Source organism: Trachemys scripta, chromosome 6, assembly GCF_013100865.1.
Source record: "Trachemys scripta elegans isolate TJP31775 chromosome 6, CAS_Tse_1.0, whole genome shotgun sequence".
Lineage (NCBI taxonomy): Eukaryota > Metazoa > Chordata > Testudines > Emydidae > Trachemys > Trachemys scripta.
Genome location: NC_048303.1, coordinates 94,849,932 through 94,871,775, shown reverse-complemented (window position 1 = coordinate 94,871,775; position 21,844 = coordinate 94,849,932). Strand labels below are relative to the sequence as shown.

Sequence of the window (21,844 nt, the reverse complement as noted above, 5' to 3'; positions counted from 1 at the left end):
AAAATGTCACACATGTAAGCTTCCATTGGGGCCAGAATCTGCCTCAATATCATGTTGATTCTTGTTTCCTTCATCAGTAAAGGCAAGCAATTTATAAATATTTTCAGCTTCACTCCCCCATTGCAGAAACTAGGGAACCGACTTGTACTTTTGCCACTTTCTGAGTTAAACTTTATGGCAGTTCGGGTAGCATTCCATCTGTTCAGGCCATTCCATGATCTTATCAAACTGAAAGTTTTAGGAAGGGCTCAACTTTGATTTTCTTCCTTTCTTATTTATGCTAGTTCAAAATGTCAGTCTACCTCCGACAACAGGACATGGGACAGTGATAAACAATCACAGTAAGCATTGATTTCTTTTAACACTGAACAAGGAACTTTGTTCTAAGGAAGATAACAGTGGGTGATATCCTGACCATGTTGGTACTGAAGTCAAGGGTCCCTACAGTTACTTTTTATCTTTCTCGTGCTTCTACTTAAGATTTCCCTTAGACTCATCTGCTACAGACCTAAAGAAAGAGTACACCCATCCTCAAAAATATCCAATGTAATCTTTCACATTGAGTGAAAGTAAACTTGAAGCTTCTTGAATGCCTACTCACTTTCAAGAATGCAGGATGAATGGGTGTGTCTGAAGAGACATTGGTTTAAATGCGATCCTCAGCATTCAAATTAGCTACTTAGCTGTACAGTAGAGCTCTGTATGGGACTATATTTAGTTCTGCTTCTGCTATTATGGCAGTGGGACCTGTGGGATCCCAGTCCTTCTCCAGGGCTCTACAGTCCATTCTTTAGTCTTTCTCATGCTGCTAGGCAGCCACAGCAGAGTTCTCATTAATGCATGGTCGGTTTCCCTGTGATCCCTGGCCTGCTCGTTAGTTTTTACCTTGTGCTTATGCACACAACAATCCTTCACACCTGTGCAGCTTAGGATCAAACCATTTTATTCACATTTATAAAAACCACCTATGGACTCAGTACATTTGTTTTCTCTGTTTAGGGACCACATTTATTTATGCTCATATATAAGGGAGAAGGGATTTAAAAAGTTAATTTATTTCAGTTCATGATAGCAAACTGGCTCTCCACCCACATTTGCAATTACTCTCCTTTGCTTCCTAATTGAAAATACAGCAGGTTCTGCTAAAGAAAACCTGATTTTTTTTGTGAAAATTTTTTTTTTTGTAAACCCAAAGTCAAAAACATGCAATACATTGCTGCAGTGAGGCACATAGAAGGAGCTGTACTGCCTGGGTTGTAACCATGTGTACATTACTTTTAGAAGGTGACCTGTTTGGTCTGTATACTGTGTAGTAAGGATGTGATTTGAATGAAAGCCAGTTGTTTCCAGTGGGGATGCTGTTTAGTTTGTTAGATTTTATTCTGCTTATGGCACTGGCCTTGCAAAAATGATACAGCCCTGAATAAAAATACATAAAATAGACCACATATCTCGAAAAGCTAATTACAATTAAATAGACATGATAAAACATAATGAAAACAATATACAGAGGTAATAAAATACTAGAACCTATCCCATCTCAAAGACTTATGAGAATTATAAATTCAAGGGTACTGGTAGGTTAGGTGAGAAGTAATTCACAACCCCCAGTAACCATTAATTCCCAGGCTGGTTATCACATAACAGCCATAAGATTAATTTAATGAATGAATGCCTCGAATAAAAAATCTGCATGCAACTCCAATGGGGATGATGAAAAATATGTATAGGTTAGTGAATAAGTGTTGTCTGCCTCTGACAGAGTTACATTTCACATATGGATGCTATTTAAAAAAGTCCCCTACCTCCTTCTATGGTGCTAAATCCTCCTCTGTAAATGTCATAAAATTTTCCATCTAGATTTTTTTCTCCTCCTCTCCCCCTTATTCCATATTCCCCATTTCTCTGCCTTATCCACTAGTCCCTATCCCCTCACTAGTCTCACATCTCTTTCCAGATACACCACAAAATGCACACCTAGAGCCAGATCCTTAGTTGGTGTAAATCAACATAGTTACACTGAAATTAGTGGACCTATAAAGAATTGTACCAGCTGGCCTGTAATTCCTGTAATCCTCTAATTTCTGAATATTTTGTCTTCTCCCCACCAACCCTCTATTAACATGTTATGTTTTTTAATTCTTGTTGTTTAATTTGGTATTTAGGGAAAGAAAATGTGCACAGGCACATGCAGTTGGTGTAAGGCTTCTAGTACACTTCGCAATGGCTTCTTTTTGGATGCTACTTCCATTCTGTGTTACAATGTGTGATATGAGCTGTACTGGCTGTATACTTACCTTACATAATTAATGACTAATTTTATTTTGAAATGATTTGCATGTAAAGAGGCACATACTCCATGTTGAATCTGTAACAGAAACATGTCCTTTGCACCTCGCAAAAGAATACGCAAGGCTACACTGTCTGACTGAGGAGCATACAAGCTCAGGGTGTGGTATTTCCAGTGAACTGGCAAAATTAAGACCTGATTTCAGCTTGCAAAATGTCTAGTCCAGTTGATAGGGTGTGTGTAATCACTTGGTGAATCAAGCCTACACTAGTATGTCTCCTGGCTCCCAAAGTCATTTCATCATCTGGTACATCAGATAAAATACAGATGTTTTGAGCTACAAACACAGAGCTCAAACATTTTTTTTTTCTTGGCTTGCCTTTCCTTTGAAATGTCTGGATGCCAGACAAGCTCTGTTTCCTTATTTCAGGCCTTGATATGATTTATTAACAAATTCCCAGTTTGGAATTGAATTGTTAGCCCACAAGAGTACCCACAAAATAAGTATAATTTAGGAAGTTTTTATATACACATTGTCTTAGACGTTGGTCTATATACTCATGAAAATTCATGATTCTGGTCTTCTATTTATCCTCACACAAGAAATGGAAGTGAAAGTTAGACATACAAAAAATGTATACTCTACACCCAGAAAGCGATTTTAATCCTGTCCTACCTACATTAATCTCTCAAAATGTAAATGAATTCTGCCTTCACATTGACTTATCTCTTAGCATGCTCTGGTATAGTGCCCTTTAACTTGTTTGTCTAGGAGCCAAACTGAGACAAAAGTTTTTTGTCTCACGGAGACTCAAAAGATTGGTTATGAACCAACTTGTCCAATATGAATGGTCAATTCAGTTACTAAATCCATTGTAACATTTTCAGCTATATTGTCTGGATCCATGTGCTCAGACATAGTCCAGCAGAGATGAAGGTAATGGCATTGTTATTTGTGAGTTGAGATCAAGGTCCAACACACCTCAGCCACAATCCTGTCTGCCTTCACTTTTTTAGCATACTTTTTAATATAAAAAGATTTAAGAAGCTTTTTCAAAGGCACTCGTGGTAGTTATTGAGTTAAACTATGGGGGTTCGGGGATTTTGACTAGATTGCCACCCTAATGAACATGACACAGCTAGCTGTGTATTTTGTTTGGTTATAGCAGGGAGTGGGAGTGAAGTGACTTGAGGTTTTTATTCTGTCACTGACTCACTGTGTGACCTGGGACATGTCATTTTACTTGTGGCTCAGTCCTGAATAAATGGGAATCAAATGGGAATAATAATACTTACTTGCCTTGGTGGAACAAAATGAGATCCTCAGATGAGACAAAATTCCTATGTGTCATTATTTATTCATAGTTATAGATAATTGTAACCAGAAGAAAGCATCTAGATGCCAAATAAAAGCAAATTCAGGGCCTCTACATATATTGTTTTTGCAGATAAGAAATATGCTTCTGTTGGGCACAACACCTTTTAATGGATAGGAAGTACATTAGTTTGGAAACATTACACAATAATTAGAGATGAGCTACTAGTGCGAACATTTTCTTGTTGCTACCAACACCACCTAGCAGAAGGATTATATAGATGTTAGTTAATGGCAAAGCCATCTAGATCTCAGGACAGCCGTTCTTGTATTTGCTCTTTTAAATCGATATAAATACATTTGAATCATTGAATGCAAATTTTGATTTGACCACGTTTGTGACTCTCATGTTCACTTTCAATGAGCATCTGAGCACTTGAGCTTTACTAATTTGAATGTTCACACAGGGTGAAATTCACGCCCATTCAGACAGCCAGTAGCCGGCCTATGCTTCATTGAAGTCCTATTTAGTCCCTAGTGTGGGACTTAAGCCATGCAGAGGGCTTGTGCTGGGCCTCTGCACGGCAGTGAATTTCATTTTAAAAAGCCTACTTTAAAGCTTGTATACAAATATTCACAAAAAGTGAATTCATAAAATTCACAAGTAGCGCTGCTTTGATTTGATGCATAAATCATGCAAACCGGGAATAAAAAAATACCAACACAGTACATAGTGCAAATTACCAATAGACACAAGGAATTGTTCATTAATCATCTACAGATTAAGAATTATTTTCTGAAGAAATATGTAAGTAAGTTTTACAGTGAACAAATGTGAAAGTACTGTGATCTGTTTGCAGGTAGTTCATGAAAACAAAAAAGATATAATATATATATATTTACATCAAATCATTTGCTCTGTTCCAGTAATGATGCTAATACTCAGCAATAGCGTTTTGCATTTCAGAATGTTTCACTGACATTAATTAATACCTTGCCATGCTCTTGTGGGAGTAAAAATATTATCTCCAGTGTATAGATGGGGAATCCGAGATAGAGAGAGTTGAAGTGACCTTGGACAGTCACAGATTACGCTACTGGCAGAGCTGGGGCTAGACTTCAAGAACTCCTACTCCAAATCCAGTGTTCAGTCCATTAGATCATTATAGTTATTCTTAAATTTGAGAATCCATTAAATTACTTACAATATACTCTATACTTCATTCAAAGTGAAATTCAACCCTGTTCAGGGAGCCAACACAAGGCCTCAAAAATAGGGCCTAAACTGGATTTAAATTGTGCATAAGTTTTAGGCGTTCTGCCAAAGGGTGAATTCCACCCTCTGTGACCAGATTTATACTCATAGTCAGTATGATTCCTTTACTTCTCAGTCTACTAGATATAAGGTAGTTTTATCCAATCTATAAGACCTTGAAAACAAGGGGTTGGATACCTTTCTAAACATTTCTAATCATAATAGTCCACAGGGGTGAAATGAAAGGGATTAAAGGATCTAGCAACATACCATTCCAGAATTTCCCCTCCACTACCATGTTTTTTGGATTCACACACTTCCCATGCAGTAGTTGTAAATTCTCTTTGCAGCTGGTGCAGTCATCAAAGTTGAGCCCTTCACATGTTGCACAGGTCCTATGGCACTCTTCACATTCTGCAAAGTCCTCATCACTGTAGAAACCAGCCCCGCAGTCACTCACACATTTCCCATCTACAACATAGATAGAGCCTTTAAGTCATAGTATCACTCACACAGGTTGAGAACCACAAGATGAAGAAATGCTTTATAGACCTATCCATTCTGGGTGTTGTGGGGAACAGCAACACCAGCGATACTGTGTTCTTAAGGATTATTAGTGAAATTTAATCTCTAGTCTTCAACTCCCCTGTTGGAAATTCAGGGATACATTTTGAAAGATTGTGTGTGGTTTCAGTATTATGATTCCTATTAAAACCAATTAGAAATGAAAATTAAAATCAATTGGGAATCCTGCAGCTGAGACCCATTACTGCTCCAAAACTGTATTCTTTAGGTTTCAGCATCCAAGATTAGACTTGTGTATTTTGAATAATCCTGGCTACTTGAGATTGGGGAAGGCATATATCCCTGAACTCTCTCTCAGGCAATTTTAAGAGAAACAAACAGAACAGTAGAACAGTGTGAAATATTTGTTGTGCCTCCCCCCATCACCCCGGCCCCGGTTTTAAATTTTATTGCAAACTTTAAACTCTGCCCATGTCCTTATAGAAAACTTCACAAATCTTTCAAGCTATTCTCTACCAAGGTTTACATAGAACTGAGTCTATCTCAAAATACTAACACTCACCATCTTGTCAAAGTTCAGATATAGATCTGAATTTCATGATTGAACCCTACCTCTAAAATGGGACAACAAACATCTAAGATCCAAATCTAGACCCAAGGTTTGATTAATTTTAAGATTCCAGCAAATGTGGGGTCAATATTGAGTGAACCTGGGTTGATTCAGATCTTCAGCTGCCACAGCGAAGGTGCTCTGATACCATGGTGATGTTCAGCAGTGTAAACACTAAAATAGATAAGATAGACTCAGGGCTAGTTTGAGCAAATCTGAGGTTCCTTGCAAAGCCCAAAATTGAATTTGACTTCCTTCCAATGCCCACAATCAGGTAGGGGGCAACAGGTCTTGTGTTTGGAATTGGATATACGAATGGTAATATATAGGTTTGCAGAAGGAGACAGGAGAAAAGTTGATAGGGCTTTCAAATTAAACAGGAGAATAGAGGCACTTACAATGTACCCCAGCAATGGTCATGGTAACCTCGAGGCAACCTTGGTCTTTCTCTTATCACCACAGAGCTTTCTATCAGCATGAAGCTGTGCTCCATAGCACCCAGAACTGGAGGGGTGGCTCTGCCATATGTTTGGGACTCCCTGTAGTTCAGGTTTGGAAATATTGTCTGAATTAGTCCTGGCTGCTTAATAGTTTTATGAGGAATTCTTAGTTTTGTGCGAGTTTGATATGAAATTTAGTGGTTTTAACTGGGTTTTGCTCAGAACATTTGAGGTTTATTTGTTCAGACCTGAAAGTCAAAGTTAAACTAGAATGTGCAAAGTCACACAAATTAAAAGCAAAGAAAAGGTTTGCTTGACTCTCTGTAGAACTAAAACCACCTTGTTTCACATAGCTCTATCAAATATAAATCTTTTCCTGTATGTGCTCAAAGAGAGGGGATTGAAGCCAAACACTTGTTAAAAATAAAAATCCCAGTTGGAATTCATAGTCAAACATTTTGGGACTTTTGAACCAAAAGATCCCTTGTATTTACACAAAGGGCCTGCTTCTACAAGGTGCCCTTGATTCACAATGACATCTATAGAGGATGCTCAGGAACCTCAGAGAATTAGGTCCGAATTTTGGCTTTCAGTGCAAGGCTCCCAAATAATTTTTGACACTGCATATGTACATTACCTGTTACTTTGCTTACCTAAGAGATAAAAGCCTTTTTTACACCAGTAGCACTCGTACTGGTCACAGCTGTTGCAGTTTTCATCACATTCTATACACTGGAGAGTTCTCTCATCATTGTAGGTGTTCTCAGGGCAGTTCTTATAGCAATGCTGCTTATACCTAGTGACAGAACATTTTTAGTAAGTTTAATAAAGCTGTGTGAGGTCATGGAGTTCATTTTTGTAAGTGTGGTGAACATACGTAATTCCTAAGCAGATGTAATACAATTACTCACAAACTAAATAGCTACCTAGTTCAACACTACTCTAAAAGCCAGGTTTGTTAATATTATGGTTCTCAAATATACTTGTAAAGTTTGATTTAAAAAAATTAATGCACACAATTGTGTGCCTAATTTGTACATTTATTGCAGTTGCTTGATAATAACTGGCCATCTGAACATGCGTTACACCATATTTGTACACACAGTCATGTATGTGTATACATAGATTCATAGATCCACAAATTTGAAAGCCATAAGAGACCGTTGTGATAATCTAATCTGAATTCCTGCATAATAGAGGCCATAGGACTTTCTTGAATTAATTCCTGTTTCAAGTCCAATAGCTGCTGTTGAACTATAGCATGTCTTTTAGAAAAACATCCAATCTTGATTTTAAAATGTATCAATGACCTGTCCTCTTCATCATTTATCCCATTCTTTGTGTCACTTTCAAACTTTATCAGTGATGATTTTGTTTTCTTCCAGGTTATTGATAAAAATATTAAGTAATGTAGGTCCAAGAACTGATCTTTTCTGAAGTCCCTCTAGAAACATACACTCAATGATGATTCCTTGTTTACAATTACATTTTGAGACCTATCAGCCAGTTTTTAATCTTGGATGTTACTTAATCTACAGCATGAATGTTGAAGATTGTAATATGTATTTTCTAACTGCAAACATTACATTAATTACAACTGCAAATACTTACTACTGGGCCCTGTAGATAGTGGATATCAACTGTAGCATATATGGGGATTAATTTTGGAATTTGCCAACAGGTAAATTTCCAGGATCAGGTACCGAAAGACAAAAGCTTCCTGAACACTGATGTGAGGCTGGATACTTGCCATTTTCAATAGAGTAAGGCTTTCCCACAAGCAGGTAAACATGTAGACTATTGTTTGTTATGCCATTGGCTGCTCATCTCAATAGCTTGACAGTGTTAGAGTGCTGGATCTGTTTATTGTCACCACTGAATATCAGATATCAGGCATGAACCTGCTCCCTTTGGGGATTTTGCCATTGACTTAGGTAGGAGCGGGAAAAGATGAAAACAACCTGATTCTGTTTGGTGATAAATTTTAGCCACGCTTATTATGGTCAGTGATAGTTAAGACCAAAGTGTTAAGTATCCTCAAGTGAATAATGCTTTGCTTTAGTGTTTGAGGGGTTCTCCCCCACACCAATCTCCCCACCCCTTTTTAAAGTTCCTCCACAACCCCTCTTTGTTCAAGCAGCAACTCTGAAGCTAACTGGTATGGCATCACCAGTACCTTCAGGAGCATTGTTTTCGGTTCAGAAAACATAGTGACGCTAAAAGAGTTGAACTTACATATAGTAATTGTGAATGCATGCTCTGCATATTCTCGGGTCATCTGGAATTAAAAAACAAAATTATATAAATGGTACTCCAGTTTGAAAAACAAAATGCTATACATGGCAAAATTTAAAAATAAACTATTTTCTGACATTGCAGTTATTAGAGATGGGCCTGAACTGGAATCTCAGATCTGAATCCCCTTCAGTTTTGAAGTAATTTCTTCCCAAAACCAGATTCTGGCCTAAATTTTGAAGTGACTAGTGATTCTGGGCACCCAACTTAAGACACCTTAAAGGGGCCAGCTTTTCATAAAGTGCTGAGCACCCATCTTCTGAAAATCAGGACCCTCCAAGGGGTCTTAAATTGAGCACCAAAAAATTCAGAGACTCATAATCACTAGGCGCTGTTCAAAATGTGGTTTCAGCCTAATTCTAGTTACTATACAAGGAAATTCTCAGTATGACATTTTAAAAAGCAATCTTTGTACAGTGCTAGTTTCCAGCTGCTTACATCCCTGTGAAGGTGGATGTGCTGATAGTAAATACCTTGTCAAGAGACTATACCCATCTTTGGGAAAAGCTAACTTTAGACTGGGAGGCGATTGGGTTGATTCCTATATGGAGCCCTCCAGAGTAAGTTCTGCTGACAGCTTTTCAAATTGCTAAAGCTGGAAGAAGAATGTATCACAATTCAAGGAGGTCAAAGCAAAACTTACGAATGTTTTGTCTCCCCTTTGAAATGACTGGCAAACAGAGTTATGTATTTTTGCCATTTCTCTCTGATACCATAATTTGCTGAGCACCCTCAATACTTGTTTACTCCAGTGGGAGGGAAAGTTACTCAGCAACTCACAGGAATAGGCCCAATAATTGTATACATGACAAAAAATGGATATAGACGAGGCAATATTGATCATTATTGCTATGGAAGGTTTTGAGAACTTGGTTTCTGTTCACATCTGTCAGTAGATACATATGTAACACTTATGTCTCCCCTCCTTGTGCAACTATATAGCTGGGAACCACAAGCTGTCAGAAGGCTTTATTATCTATCAAACTGTAAAAAAGAAAATTATTACAGGGAATGCACGTCTGGAACTGTAGCTAGTGATAACGACCCCTCTGAAAACACACTAATCATTTAATTGTTTTTTTGTCATTCAGAGGAAATTATAGGATTATACTGTCAAGGGTAAAGTCATACTCATTTCAGTTCTTTCACTTTTTTCTAGTTAAAACCATTGGAGAGTCCAATCAAATATTCAGATTTGCAGCCTTTGTTAAACCAGTGTGACCTGAGTACAGTTGTCTATTGATTTGGTCACTCCATTAAATCATTTGTCAGAACTTGCTACAACATTATTTGTTCTCTGAAAATTATGTCAATTAAAATGGATACTTTACTGTCCTATACTTAGGCAGCTAAAGCTTCTGAGTTAAAATTGTTAATATCCAATGGACCTCGGAGGAAGAAATCCAAAGATTATAATTTTGTCTGATGGCAGGCAAAAATAAAACATGGCTCACACATAATCCTATAATATTGAATTTGCCATTCAATACAGATCCTGCTTTATATTTTCCAAGTTGTTTGAAACCATCTTTGAGAGAGACTTTATTCTGGAAGAACTTATTGAATTAAATTCTTCTCAAACGTGGCTCCCTGAAAACTTGCCAGACTAATACCAAGCTCAATTCCTGGCTAAAACAAACATGAAAGGATGCTGGGATGGATGTCCTTGTGTTCACATCGTATTCAGTAAGAGCTCAATCATCCATGTGGGTAGCTATAAAAGGGCTGGGTAAGTAAGCCAGTAGAGGTCTCTGGTGTCAGGAATCCTTTTTGGCATGTGACTACTAATGACTGATCTGCATATTATCCTGGTATTATCAGTGTTATTTCCAACTCTACTGGTCCTCCCCCTGCTTCTTTTGAAGCCAAATGCAAAGCACCCATTGATTACAGTGGGAGCAGGATTTAACTTATTAAAAATCTATGGCCAAATTGTGCCCTCAGTTATGTGTGCACAACTCCCATTGACTTCATTGACTTTGTGATTTTGTTAGAGTTGTTAGCTAATATACATCACCTAGAGGTCATGGAGAAAGTCATTTGGTTTCTCTTCCACTTTGTAACAAACTGATTTCCCCCCCACCACCCGAAACACACACACTTTCTCCAGAACAATAAACCTGGAGTGGAGATAATATGTGGTGTAAAAATAATTCATGTTTTGATATAAGAAAGGTACATTCAAAGATTAAAGGTACATTCAAAGATTACATTCAAAGACTGTTGGTCAAAAGTCAAAGACTCTAATTTCAGTTGGAGTTCTCTGGTTTGGGAAATTGTTTGGTGCCTTTTCTATTCCCGAAGGGAAGTATTGACATTAATGTTACGAGCATAATGGCGTTATGCTGGAGGAGTATTTATGTTTGACTAGATAAAGTAAAACTGAAAGGGATTTGTAATATTACCATAGAGGCTTGAATATTAAAAATGAATTCCAAAGGTGTTTTGGAAATCCTGGTGATGTTTCATTATGTCTGTTCACAGTATTTAGCCAGGGTCTGATTCTGGAAACATTACTTACATTACTGGCCCTCTGTACTGAATTTCCCCCATTGAGTATAATTTACTCACACAAGTAGTTCCATCAAATTAGAACCAGATCCTGAAATGACTCAAGCACACACTTAACTTTATACACTGTGAGTATAATTTTATGCACTCTTTGTTTTAGCTTTCCGTTTGTTTATTAACTATCACCTTTTCATTAAATTGCTTGGAGGAAAAATTAATTGACTTAGCCTTGAGCCTGCAATGTGCTAATCACACCCAGCTCTTCTTGCAGTCAGAGGGAGATGGAGGTATTCAGCGCCTGGCATTATCAAGCCCTTGCTCGCCTTTTTAAATTTAATTAAAGGCAATGGCTAGAAATGATTTGATATTACACTACGATCTTCCTTTAAGGATCAAGATTTTGTAATTGCTTAATTTCAAGTTATTGCTAATTGTATTGCCTTTTACGTTTCTCTGAACAATAACATGAAATAATATTAAAAAGTACTTTAAGTTTTAATGTGTCACTGATGAGTATAATTATATCTTACCACTCTAGAACTTTTTTTACTTTTACTTTATTGGCTCTCAGTTAAAGCAACTGAAACATATACTGCTATCATAATGGGAATGTTGACTAGAGATGGGCCCAAACCAAAACCCCAGCACCCAGGCAGTCCCCAAACTTTGGGAAATATCAGACCCAACCTTTGTTGCTTGGGTCTTCTCTGTTTGTGTGAAAGGGTATTTTTTCCCCCTTTCATTTTTGTCCCAGTTTTCTTTTTTCACCTCTCTCTTCCTTTTTTTTCTTGACACCATTACACCTTTCTTTGGGTGGCCAGGACATCTGAGAGCCAGCCAGGTGAGAAAGTACTTCACTCTATAACAGCAAGAGAGAAGGCCAGATGCTGCTCTCAATTACGGTGCTGTAACACAGGAATAACTTTAATTTGATTACTGTGGCTTTATTTACAAAAGAAAAAGAAAAAGACATAGCCTTTTCCCCAAAGATTATACAGTCTAATTTGACCCATGATGTAAGGAAAGGTTGTAATGAACAACAGAGGAGATGGGGTATAAGAAGATAAAGATTATGTGGTTACTCAGTGTGTTCCATGTAAAGGTTCCATAGCTTGAGAGGGCAGCAGGTCTCAGGAGTGAGTGATAATAAATTCATGTTTTTCAACAACAGGGAAGATCTGGATTTTTAGGAGGCATTTGAAATGAGAAGAGGTTGAGTAGGAGGAAGTACTATCAAGTGGAATAGGTCAGTTGACTTAATGGATTTGATTTATACTAACTTGCAAAATAAGAATCCGGTCCAAAATGTGCCAACCCCTGAAGTGATAGGTTATACATGAAGATAATAATGGCCCTACTAGGTCAGACCAATGGTCCATCTAGCCCAGGATCTTGTCTTCCTATAGTGGTTGGTGCCAGATGTTTCAGAGGGAATGAATAGAACAGGGTAATTGTCGAGTGATCCATCCCCTGTCATCCAATCCCAGCTTCTGACAGTCAGAGGTTTTGGGTCTGTGTCCCTGACCATCTTGGCTAATACTCATTGATGGACCTAGCGTCCATGAATTTATCTAATTATCTTTGAAACCAGTTATACTTTTGGCTGTCACATGTCTCCCATAATGAGTTCCATAGGTTGACTGTGCGTTGTTGTGTGAAGACGTACTTCCTTCTGTTTATTTTAAAACTGCTCCCTACTAAAATCATTGGATGACCCCAGGCTCCTGTGCTATGTGAAGGGATAAATAACACTTCCCTGTTCACTTTCTCCACAGCATTCATGATTTTACAGACCTCGATCATCTTCCCCCTTAATCATCTCTTGTCCAGGCTGAACAGTCCCAGTCTTTTTAATCTCTCCTCATATGGAAGCTGTTCCACGCCCCTAATAATTTTTGTTGACCTTCTCTGTACTTTTCCCAATTCTAATACATCTTTCTGAGATGGGATGACCATAACTGCATGCAGTTTTCAAGGTGTGGGTGTAGCCTGGATTTATATAGGGGTATTATGATATTTTCTGTCTTACTATCTATCCCTTTCTTAATAGTTCCTAACATTCTGTTAGCTTTTTTGACTGCCGCTGCACATTGAGCAAATGTTTAAAGGGAACTATCCACGATGACTCCAAGATCTTTCTTGAGTGGTAACAGCTAACTTAGATCCCATCAATTTGTATGTATAGTTGGGATTATGTTTTTCAATATACATTACTTTGCATTTATCAACATTGAATTTCATCTGCCATTTTGTTGCCGAGTCACCCAGTTTTGTGAGATCTCTTTGTAACTCTTCACAGTCAGCTTTGGACTTAACTGCCTTGAATATTTTGTATCATCTGCAAACTTTGCCATCTCATTGCTTACTCCTTTTTCCAGATCACTTATGAATATGTTGAACAGCACTGGTTCCAGTACAGATCCCTGGGGGACACACCACTATTTACCTGTCTCCACTGTGAAAACTGACCATTTATTTCTACCCTTTGTTTCCTATCATTTAACCAGTTACTGATCCATGAAAGGACCTTCCCTTTTATCCCAGGACAGCTTACTTTGCCTCAGAGCCTTTGGTGAGGTACATTGTCAAAGGCTTTTTTGAAAGTCCAGGTATGCTATATCACCATATCACCCTTGTCCACGTGTGTTGACCCCCTCAAAGAATTCTAATAGATTGGTGAAGAATGATTTCCTTTTAGAAAAGCCAGGTTGACTCTTCCCCAACAAACTGTGTTCATCAATGTGTCTGATAATTCGGTTCTTTACTATAGTTTCATTCAATTTGCCTAGTACTGAAGTTAGGCTTACAGGCCTGCAATTGCCAGGATTGCCTGTGGAGCTGCCTTTGCTGTTACATTAGCTATCCTCCAGTTATCTAGTACAAAGATTGATCTAAGGGTTGGCTTACATATCACGGTTAGTAGTTTCACAGTTTCATAAACCAAAACCGCATATAACTGTTATATACCAAAACTGCAGTGGGATAGCTGTGTATCTAGTTGTCTGCAGTCAAGTGCTTCTGCTAGCAGTCAGGGGATGAATCTCACACATAAGAACTTTCTGATCTCTGGTTTACAGAGAGGAATTAATGGCTTAATTTTACTCCTGTTGAAGTTAATGGCAAGAATCCATCAATGGGAGCAGGAGCAGGCCCCTAAGTGAGAGGTTAAGCAGAGAGTATATGCCATCAATACAACTGTGGTAGCGGTAGTTAGCCAGGGGTCATTGAAATAAACCAGCTGAAAATCAGATCATTCAGAATGAAGGGGTTTGGGTTTGTCTGGAGGTTATCAGTCATAAAAATAGAATAAAAAGGAAAATGTCTCACTAGGGTGAGAGTATAAACTATAGTGTGTTTTTGGTATTTCAGAAACATAATGAGATGAATCCGAGCAGTATGATAGGTTCATTATTTTTAAAGCAAGTTTCATATGTATTGAGACATTAGGGCTATCATTCATGTCTGAGAAAAACTGTATTGTACAGAATATTGTACAGAGTCTCACTGGGCTAAAGCCTGATATCTTTACTCATGTTGAATAGTACATTACTCTACAAGTGATTCCACAGAAGTCAATAGGACTAGTGGTGGAGTAAGGCACTACTTAGTGTGAGTAAGGGTATCAGAGGGCAACACTACAGTCCTAATCTTTCACCCCAGAAGTCCATCGGAGTTTTGCCATTGACTTGAATGGCAGCTGGATCAGTCTGTCCCTGCTATCAAAAATGTGTAGCCAGGGAAAGGCTTATATATAAATAATTTAACTTCCCTTTAATATGCAGATAGTCCCAGAAGACTTGCATTTGCTTTAGTCAGTAAGAGGTTCCATAAATGCTCTTCCTTATGTAAAGGCACAAACCCAAAGCTTGCACCTGTTTGTAACTGTTTAAAAAGTAGGTGCTTGTGATCAATACTTGCGGTGAAGTTGCTGAGAGGTTCATTGTTAAATTTTATATTTACATACAGATTTCTAACACATAACATAATGACTGCCATTCCACTCTCAGACTAATTCTATGATTTAATGGTTTAACGAGATCCTAAAGATCAGGCTTCAAACCTCCAATAATCAGAAGGCAAAATTCTGCTCTCAGTCACGCTGTGAATCTGGAGTAACTCAATGAAATTGATGGAATCTTACCCACGGAAATGAAAGCAGAATTTGGCTCAGATTTTGCCAAAACCCAATACTCCCAGGAGCCAAGGCTGATCTACTTCGTGAATAGTAAAAAATGATTTCAGCTCTGCAGATGCCAACCTGGAAATAGTGAAGAGGCTGTGCATCTAAAACTGCTGAAGTTCTAGGTCAAATTCATCTCTTGAATAAATCCATTGACTTAATGGGCTTTTCCCAAGCATGAATTGACCCAGTAATGTTATTTCACAAAGAAAGAAAATGCTACAAAAAAGAGCCTTTCATTTACTGATTCTTATTAGATATGTTTAATATTATAAGCACCCAAGAAAAGTCTTCATGTGAAGATACTGTTGGAAAGACAATGTCCTTTAATCTCGTGTTCTGCCTAAACTGAAATGTCACTGCTGAAAATAAAAAAAACTGTTCCAAATTTACTGGGTATTATTTTTGGACAGATTGCAATTCCCACTTAAGAAGCCAGTGCAAACAAGACCTATTATCTGCAAAGCTAAAACCTATCCTGTGAGATTAACCTCTGGAGGAAGATTTACTCTAAGATAAAAGAGGATCTTTGTAGTAAAGTTCTCTGTATTTTGAAAGTCTATGCCTATTCATCATCAGAGATATCTTTAAGAAATGAAGTTTTCCTTTGTGCTTCTTAGGTTGCTATGGGAACTAGATCACTTTCTATTCATTAATCAAGAACGCAACAGCCAGAGTCCCAATTTGTACCTGTATGCTTGAATCTTTGTTCACAGTGCCACCCTTTAGACATCTCGTGGGTTCTTTAAATCTTCTCCAAAAACATTTTCTCTCACTCCAGCTCCATTATATTCCATTTTTCTCCATCTCATTCTGTGTAATGGCTTTGCAGAGTATTTTGAAAGTTATTCAGTCTTCCTTCTCTGTTTGTTAGCTCCCTTGCAGTCAAGATTGATTTGGATGACCTTTGACAGCTCCTCAGATTTATACTGGTGTAAGCGAGGCATATTTGGCCCAAAATGCTTATTCCTGTGTTCGTTCTTCCAGGAGTACTGCCACTCAGAGTGTTTCAGTATTTATTCTTATAAAGAATGCTTGAACAAGAACAATGTAGTTGCTCATCTGACTCTTTTTTTTTTTTTGTCTTGATGATCACTCCAATTAGTAAATACTGCTGCTTATCCTTCATACGATAGCTGTGGAAGAGGTTTATGGAAGTGAAGGGAAGTAACTTAGCAGAGGGGCTGCTGGATTGGTGAATATGTGGATTCACTGGCCATTCTCCCATGGAGTGCACTGGCTGGTTGAAAAAAAAGTATGTATCCTATGTGCTATATTTTCATACATAGCATACAACTAAAACTACAAAGCATCAATGTTTTCCAGCTCTGCAGGCATCTTTACTTAAACCAATTTCAGACACTCTATAAACAGTGAAATAAAATGAGCCATATTCTGCAGTTCCACCAGAGTAACTCTGTTGACCTTAAAGAAGATGTAGCACAGTCACTTTCTAAAGAGCTATGGTAGCTCTCTGAAGAAAGTTTAAAATTCATTGTTTTTAAAGAACCTGGAGAAATTAAGATACTGAAGCAAGCTCTGAGTCTGGGAGTAGATGGTACATGCCCTCTCATCAAAAAATCAAATGTGATCAAGTTACAAGAATAACGAAAGGAACACAAGGAACAGTTGTGAAGCCTTGGATCATGACAGTTTTAGGATTATTACAAATAAACAAAAAAACCCTCCCAACATCTATCGTTCCACTGACTTTCTGGTTTAATGGCTGGTTTGCTCAAAGTTACAGAATTCAGAGATCGAGAAGGACTTCAGTGCATATGGTCCATCACTGACCTTCGAGCAATGGGATAAGCAATATACCTGGTGCACTGGGATTGATTTCCTCCATGATTTTGGGGTGCCTCTCAGGCTTAATTTCTTGTTGCAGGCTAGTGTGCATTTCTGGATTTGTTCATCTCTAGGTGTGCCAGGATTTGCATTAACCTTGTTATTTACAATTGCAAGAGACATCAGGAGGAAGGTTGAGATCTGGATCTGTGGGCATTGTATTGTGCATTGGGCCCACATGTGGGTGGCCAGGTCAGCAGGTGGATCACAACTGAGCGTCAAGACTAAAGTTTGGTAGACAGGGCAGGTGCTAGGTCCAGCACATGCCTCGGTTGCACTAATTGATGTCTAAGCTATTGTCACCTGATGTCCTTATTATTCACCTTGGTGAAAATGATTTGGGGAATTGCACTGGATTAGATTTAAGGATTATGACACACAGAGATGCAGAGCTGATTTATCCAATTATTGCCTCACACTTGATTGGTTTGGTCAGAGGTACTCACAAGATGAGTGTGGTGCAGGGGGGCATTGAGCCAGCCCACATTAACAGAACATGAAAAAAAAGTAACTATGAAGTAGCCAGGTTAATTTTGGGAATTGAGGGGTGGGGCATGGTGATAGCTGATAAAATGGGCCTGAGTTCTTTAGGGAGGACAAAGTGTATCTGTCAGATGCTGAGGGGAGGAGCAACATTTGACTCTCTGATCTTAGGGACAGGGTCATGCAGGAGATGAGTATTAGGCGCATGAGGTGTGTGATGCTACTTGCTGGTGCTCTCCGTGGCTGGTGTCCAGTGCAGGTTAAAGCTAAAAGGGCCAGCTCCCCAAGGTAAATGAGACCTAGGATTGCACAGTTGTACCTTGTGCCCATGTGGGGGGAGCAGCTTGAAGTCTTTGTGGACTGAGGCTCCCCCCACCCTGTCTTGTGGCCTCTTTCACTTCACCCTTCTGCCTTTCTCCCCTTCCCTCTCCCAAATAACCCTTCACTTGATCTTTTGAAAGGCAAAAATTGCAGGCTCCATAGCTACAGGGGAAATGTGTTATGAATAGTCCAACTCTAGCCTGAATCACTGCCTGAAAGAGTGGCTTGCTATCTGTGCCTGTTTGCCAAAGCAGAGAGATTTTTTAATACCATCTCCTCTCTTCTAAAGACTGTCTCTGTGACATAGCAGCATTTCTAATGTAATAACACATATATTCTTGTCAGCAGCTCACGGAGCAAGCTCAGGGGATTTCTCCAGTGTCATATTTGATGCTATTGGCTACATCTGACATCTTGTTTCCTTCATTTCTGGCTTCAGGAGAGATTTAGGATGAATTGTAAGCTCCACATTGCTAGGGCCAGGGAACTTGAGACACACAATTAGGTGCCTCAGTTTCTGTGTTTTAGGGCCTTCTCAGCTCGCATCCACAGAGGCAGGCTTATTAGCTGGATAATATTCTTAGTATTAAAATCAGCAAACATGTCTGTTATGCCATTGCCATCATGCAGCAGCAATCGTTCTCATGTAAGACCCACTTGCAGTAACAAAGATTGAATCGCAGAAATTGGAAATGCCACAATACACATTTTCACCAGTTCTAAAATTTATTTACATGTTTGGTGGCATAATAGTAACCATTGTTCTGTGGGCTGCCACCATTCAGTGTAGTGAAGCAGAGAACAAGAGGGTTCATGTTTGCCAGACAGGAATAAGCTGAGATGATGATGGCCAAAAAAAGGAGAGTCTTTAATTCCCTCATCTTATTCCAGTGTTGGTTACAGGACCAACCCCCCCTTCGGTGGGAAGATGGGGATTCAGTATGAATGTAGGCTTTCTACAGCAGTGAGGCTGCAGTAGTTACCATAAGACATGGCCTGGTGAAAGAGCCCTTCTCCACTGCACCTGCAGAATTCTCTAGCACCCAGCCTGGTTAGTTACTAGTGTTGTGCATTAGGATAAGAATTAGGGTTAAGACTATGGGTCTGCTTTCTAGGTCTCAGTAAAAATGGCTATTTAAATATATGGATTTGACAATACATTGCATGATACCTAGCATTTGTAGCTCTCACTCACACCAGTGCACCCTAAATGCATTATTAGTAATGTCTATTTTTGGAGCATTTTCCTATAAATGGTCTGACTGGTCTGTAACAATGTTTTTTGCCTTATCACTGCTGTATTTGTTTTAATAAGATCAATACTTTTCATCTCAAAATGGCTTATTATCATTAATAATCAGAATAGCTTTGTGAGAGAAGTAAGTGTCAATACATCCTTTGACATGTGGAGACTGAGGCAGAGAGAGATTAAGTGACTTCTCTATTCCTAAAACTAGACTGCTTTTTCCCCTTATCCCAACACCGGGGATCGGGTCATTGTGCAAGCATCTGCCATCTTCATCTGTCTGAGGAGGCACCAAATTCCATCTGCTTACTACCTTCTTTGGGCTAATCCATTCATCGCTTCCTTCGCTTTCCTGAAGATCTTTCCTACCCTCTCCTGCCATGTTACCTTCACCAGTTCCTAAAACTAAAATACTGAAGTACAATAGCTAACAGAAACTGAGCATAAAGTTTGATCCTGAAATATTACATTTCTTTGTTGATCAGTTGTCATCAACTTTGACTAAGAGATTGCTGATATAGGTCAGTCAAGACATAAATAATTAGGTACCAGAAGGCTTATAACTTATGTCTGGTCACAGATAAGGCTAAATAGGGATAGATAGAAATACAGCAGACCCAAGTTGTGGCAAGCAAGAATTCTTCTGCCCACGGACTACTAGCAACACACTCAGTTCAATTATCTTAATTAATCTGACCCTACTAAGTATATTTGAAGTTACATGCATTACCAAAGAATCACAGTTTATAAAAAGAAAAAAATCAGTTAAACTCTTTTGATTTGCTGAAGATAACAAATCCATCAATCAACAAGCTTATTGCAGTGTGTTTGTGATGTATCTCGCTTTCTTATTTTATTCAGTTCCGATAAATCATCTTGCAGTCAATAAAAGCTGTGGTTTACTCACAACCCAGGGTGACAGCAGGATAATAATAGTTAGTTCTTAGATAGTGCTGTTCATCCATAGATCTCAAAACACTAAAAAAAGGATGCATATCATTACTCATTTCACAGAGAGTCTGAATCTTTTTGTATATCTAACTAAATGTATCTATATCTATTTACATATTAAGAATCATATCTTTTTAGGGAAGAAAATGACATAGCTTTAATTCTAGTTGGGCTACTACACTATTTTCTAGAAAGAAGATTTGTTTACCCCCAGAAACTCCTAGTGCACTGCTGATTGAGAGTGCCCCAATTACCATTATGCCCTGATCTGAGGCAAAATTCCTTAGAGGGGAGATATGTCTGAGACAAGTAAAGACTGCAGGATCAGGCTTCAGAAAGAAAAAGTTACATCTGGCATTTTTGGATGAATACAAATGCATCAAATTCAGCATTTTCCCAGCAGACATAACATTTCATTGTTTTGTGTCTTTTGTGGCACTGGAATGTTTTTACAGCCTTTGTCATCAGAAACCACTTCTGGCTGGGCAGACCAGCATGGCCCAACTGTTTGCTCTCAGAGGTATCTAGTCTATCCATTTCTGATCAGTTATGAGAACTCTCTTCCTTCATTTGTCTTAGCTGCAAACTAAGCTAATGATGCAGTCAAAATATAACCAATTAATAACAGAAAAAAAACCCTCCCAGCAGGTCTGTCCAGTTCATATTAAATCTAGAACTTAATAATAATGTTCTACTGTAGGGACATGTGATAACTTTTGAAATCTGTTCAGGATCTTGCTTTCTGCCTGCTTTTGTGCTTCAGTTTAAAATCTAGTGGCAGCATTTTAAAATAACCGTATCCACTGTTCTATCATCTGTCTTAGCCAAAAATCACAAAGATTTTCTGGAGTTCCAGCCAAACTTTCCGCACCCTGAACACTTCTGACCTTTGGTCTGTGCTAAAAATTGATCCTGAATTTGCCTGACTCTTGCCAATTGTCTCAAGCTTTGATTGGAGCTTTTGGAAACCCTGTTTAAATCAGAATTTCAAAGATAAGAGTCAAAAGGGAATTGAGAAGCAAACCTCATGGTGAGTTTCTATTTAGGAGCTGAATGACATTAGAATAGGGTGTCCCATTTGCCAACTACTTTAGCCACTTTTTCTGTTTCCCAGTTATCCATAAACAGGAGGATTTGCATAGCAGCAGATTCTCCACCCTCACTCCTCTTCTAGCCAACCTCACAGCAAGTAGGGAGTTTGGGTGGGGTAGGATTGCAGCTTATGAAAGGTCCACACAGTCGTATTGAATCCTTCCCTCCTGCCTCCATTTTTACAATGGTTCTCAAACTGTGGGTTGGGACCCCAAAGTGGGTCGGGACTCCATTTTAATGAGGTCGCCAGGGCCAGCATTAGTCTCACTGTGGCCTGCGGCTGAAGATGAAGCCCAAGCCCTGCCACCCTGGGCTGACGCCGAAGCCCAAGGGCTTCAGCCCAGGGCGGGGCTCAAACTCCAGCCCATCTCCTCCGAGGGTTATGTAGTAATTTTTGTTGGCACAAGGGGGTCACGGTGCAATGAAGTTTGACAACTGCATTCCATTGCCAAAGGAACATCCACAGTCATGAAAGAAGGTGT

General features: G+C 38.8%; 1 protein-coding gene across 2 annotated transcripts in view; it reads right to left on the bottom strand.

Moving 5' to 3' along the window:
- PCSK5 (proprotein convertase subtilisin/kexin type 5) overlaps positions 1-21,844 on the bottom strand; it is a 294,987-nt gene that overhangs the window by 20,788 nt on the left and 252,355 nt on the right. For both annotated transcript variants that reach the window (XM_034773743.1, XM_034773744.1), the window contains 3 exons: positions 8,671-8,713; positions 7,089-7,231; positions 5,131-5,331 (listed from right to left, as the gene is read on the bottom strand). In XM_034773743.1, the coding sequence (XP_034629634.1) occupies positions 5,131-5,331; positions 7,089-7,231; positions 8,671-8,713 (387 nt within the window). The remainder of the gene's footprint in view (positions 1-5,130; positions 5,332-7,088; positions 7,232-8,670; positions 8,714-21,844) is intronic.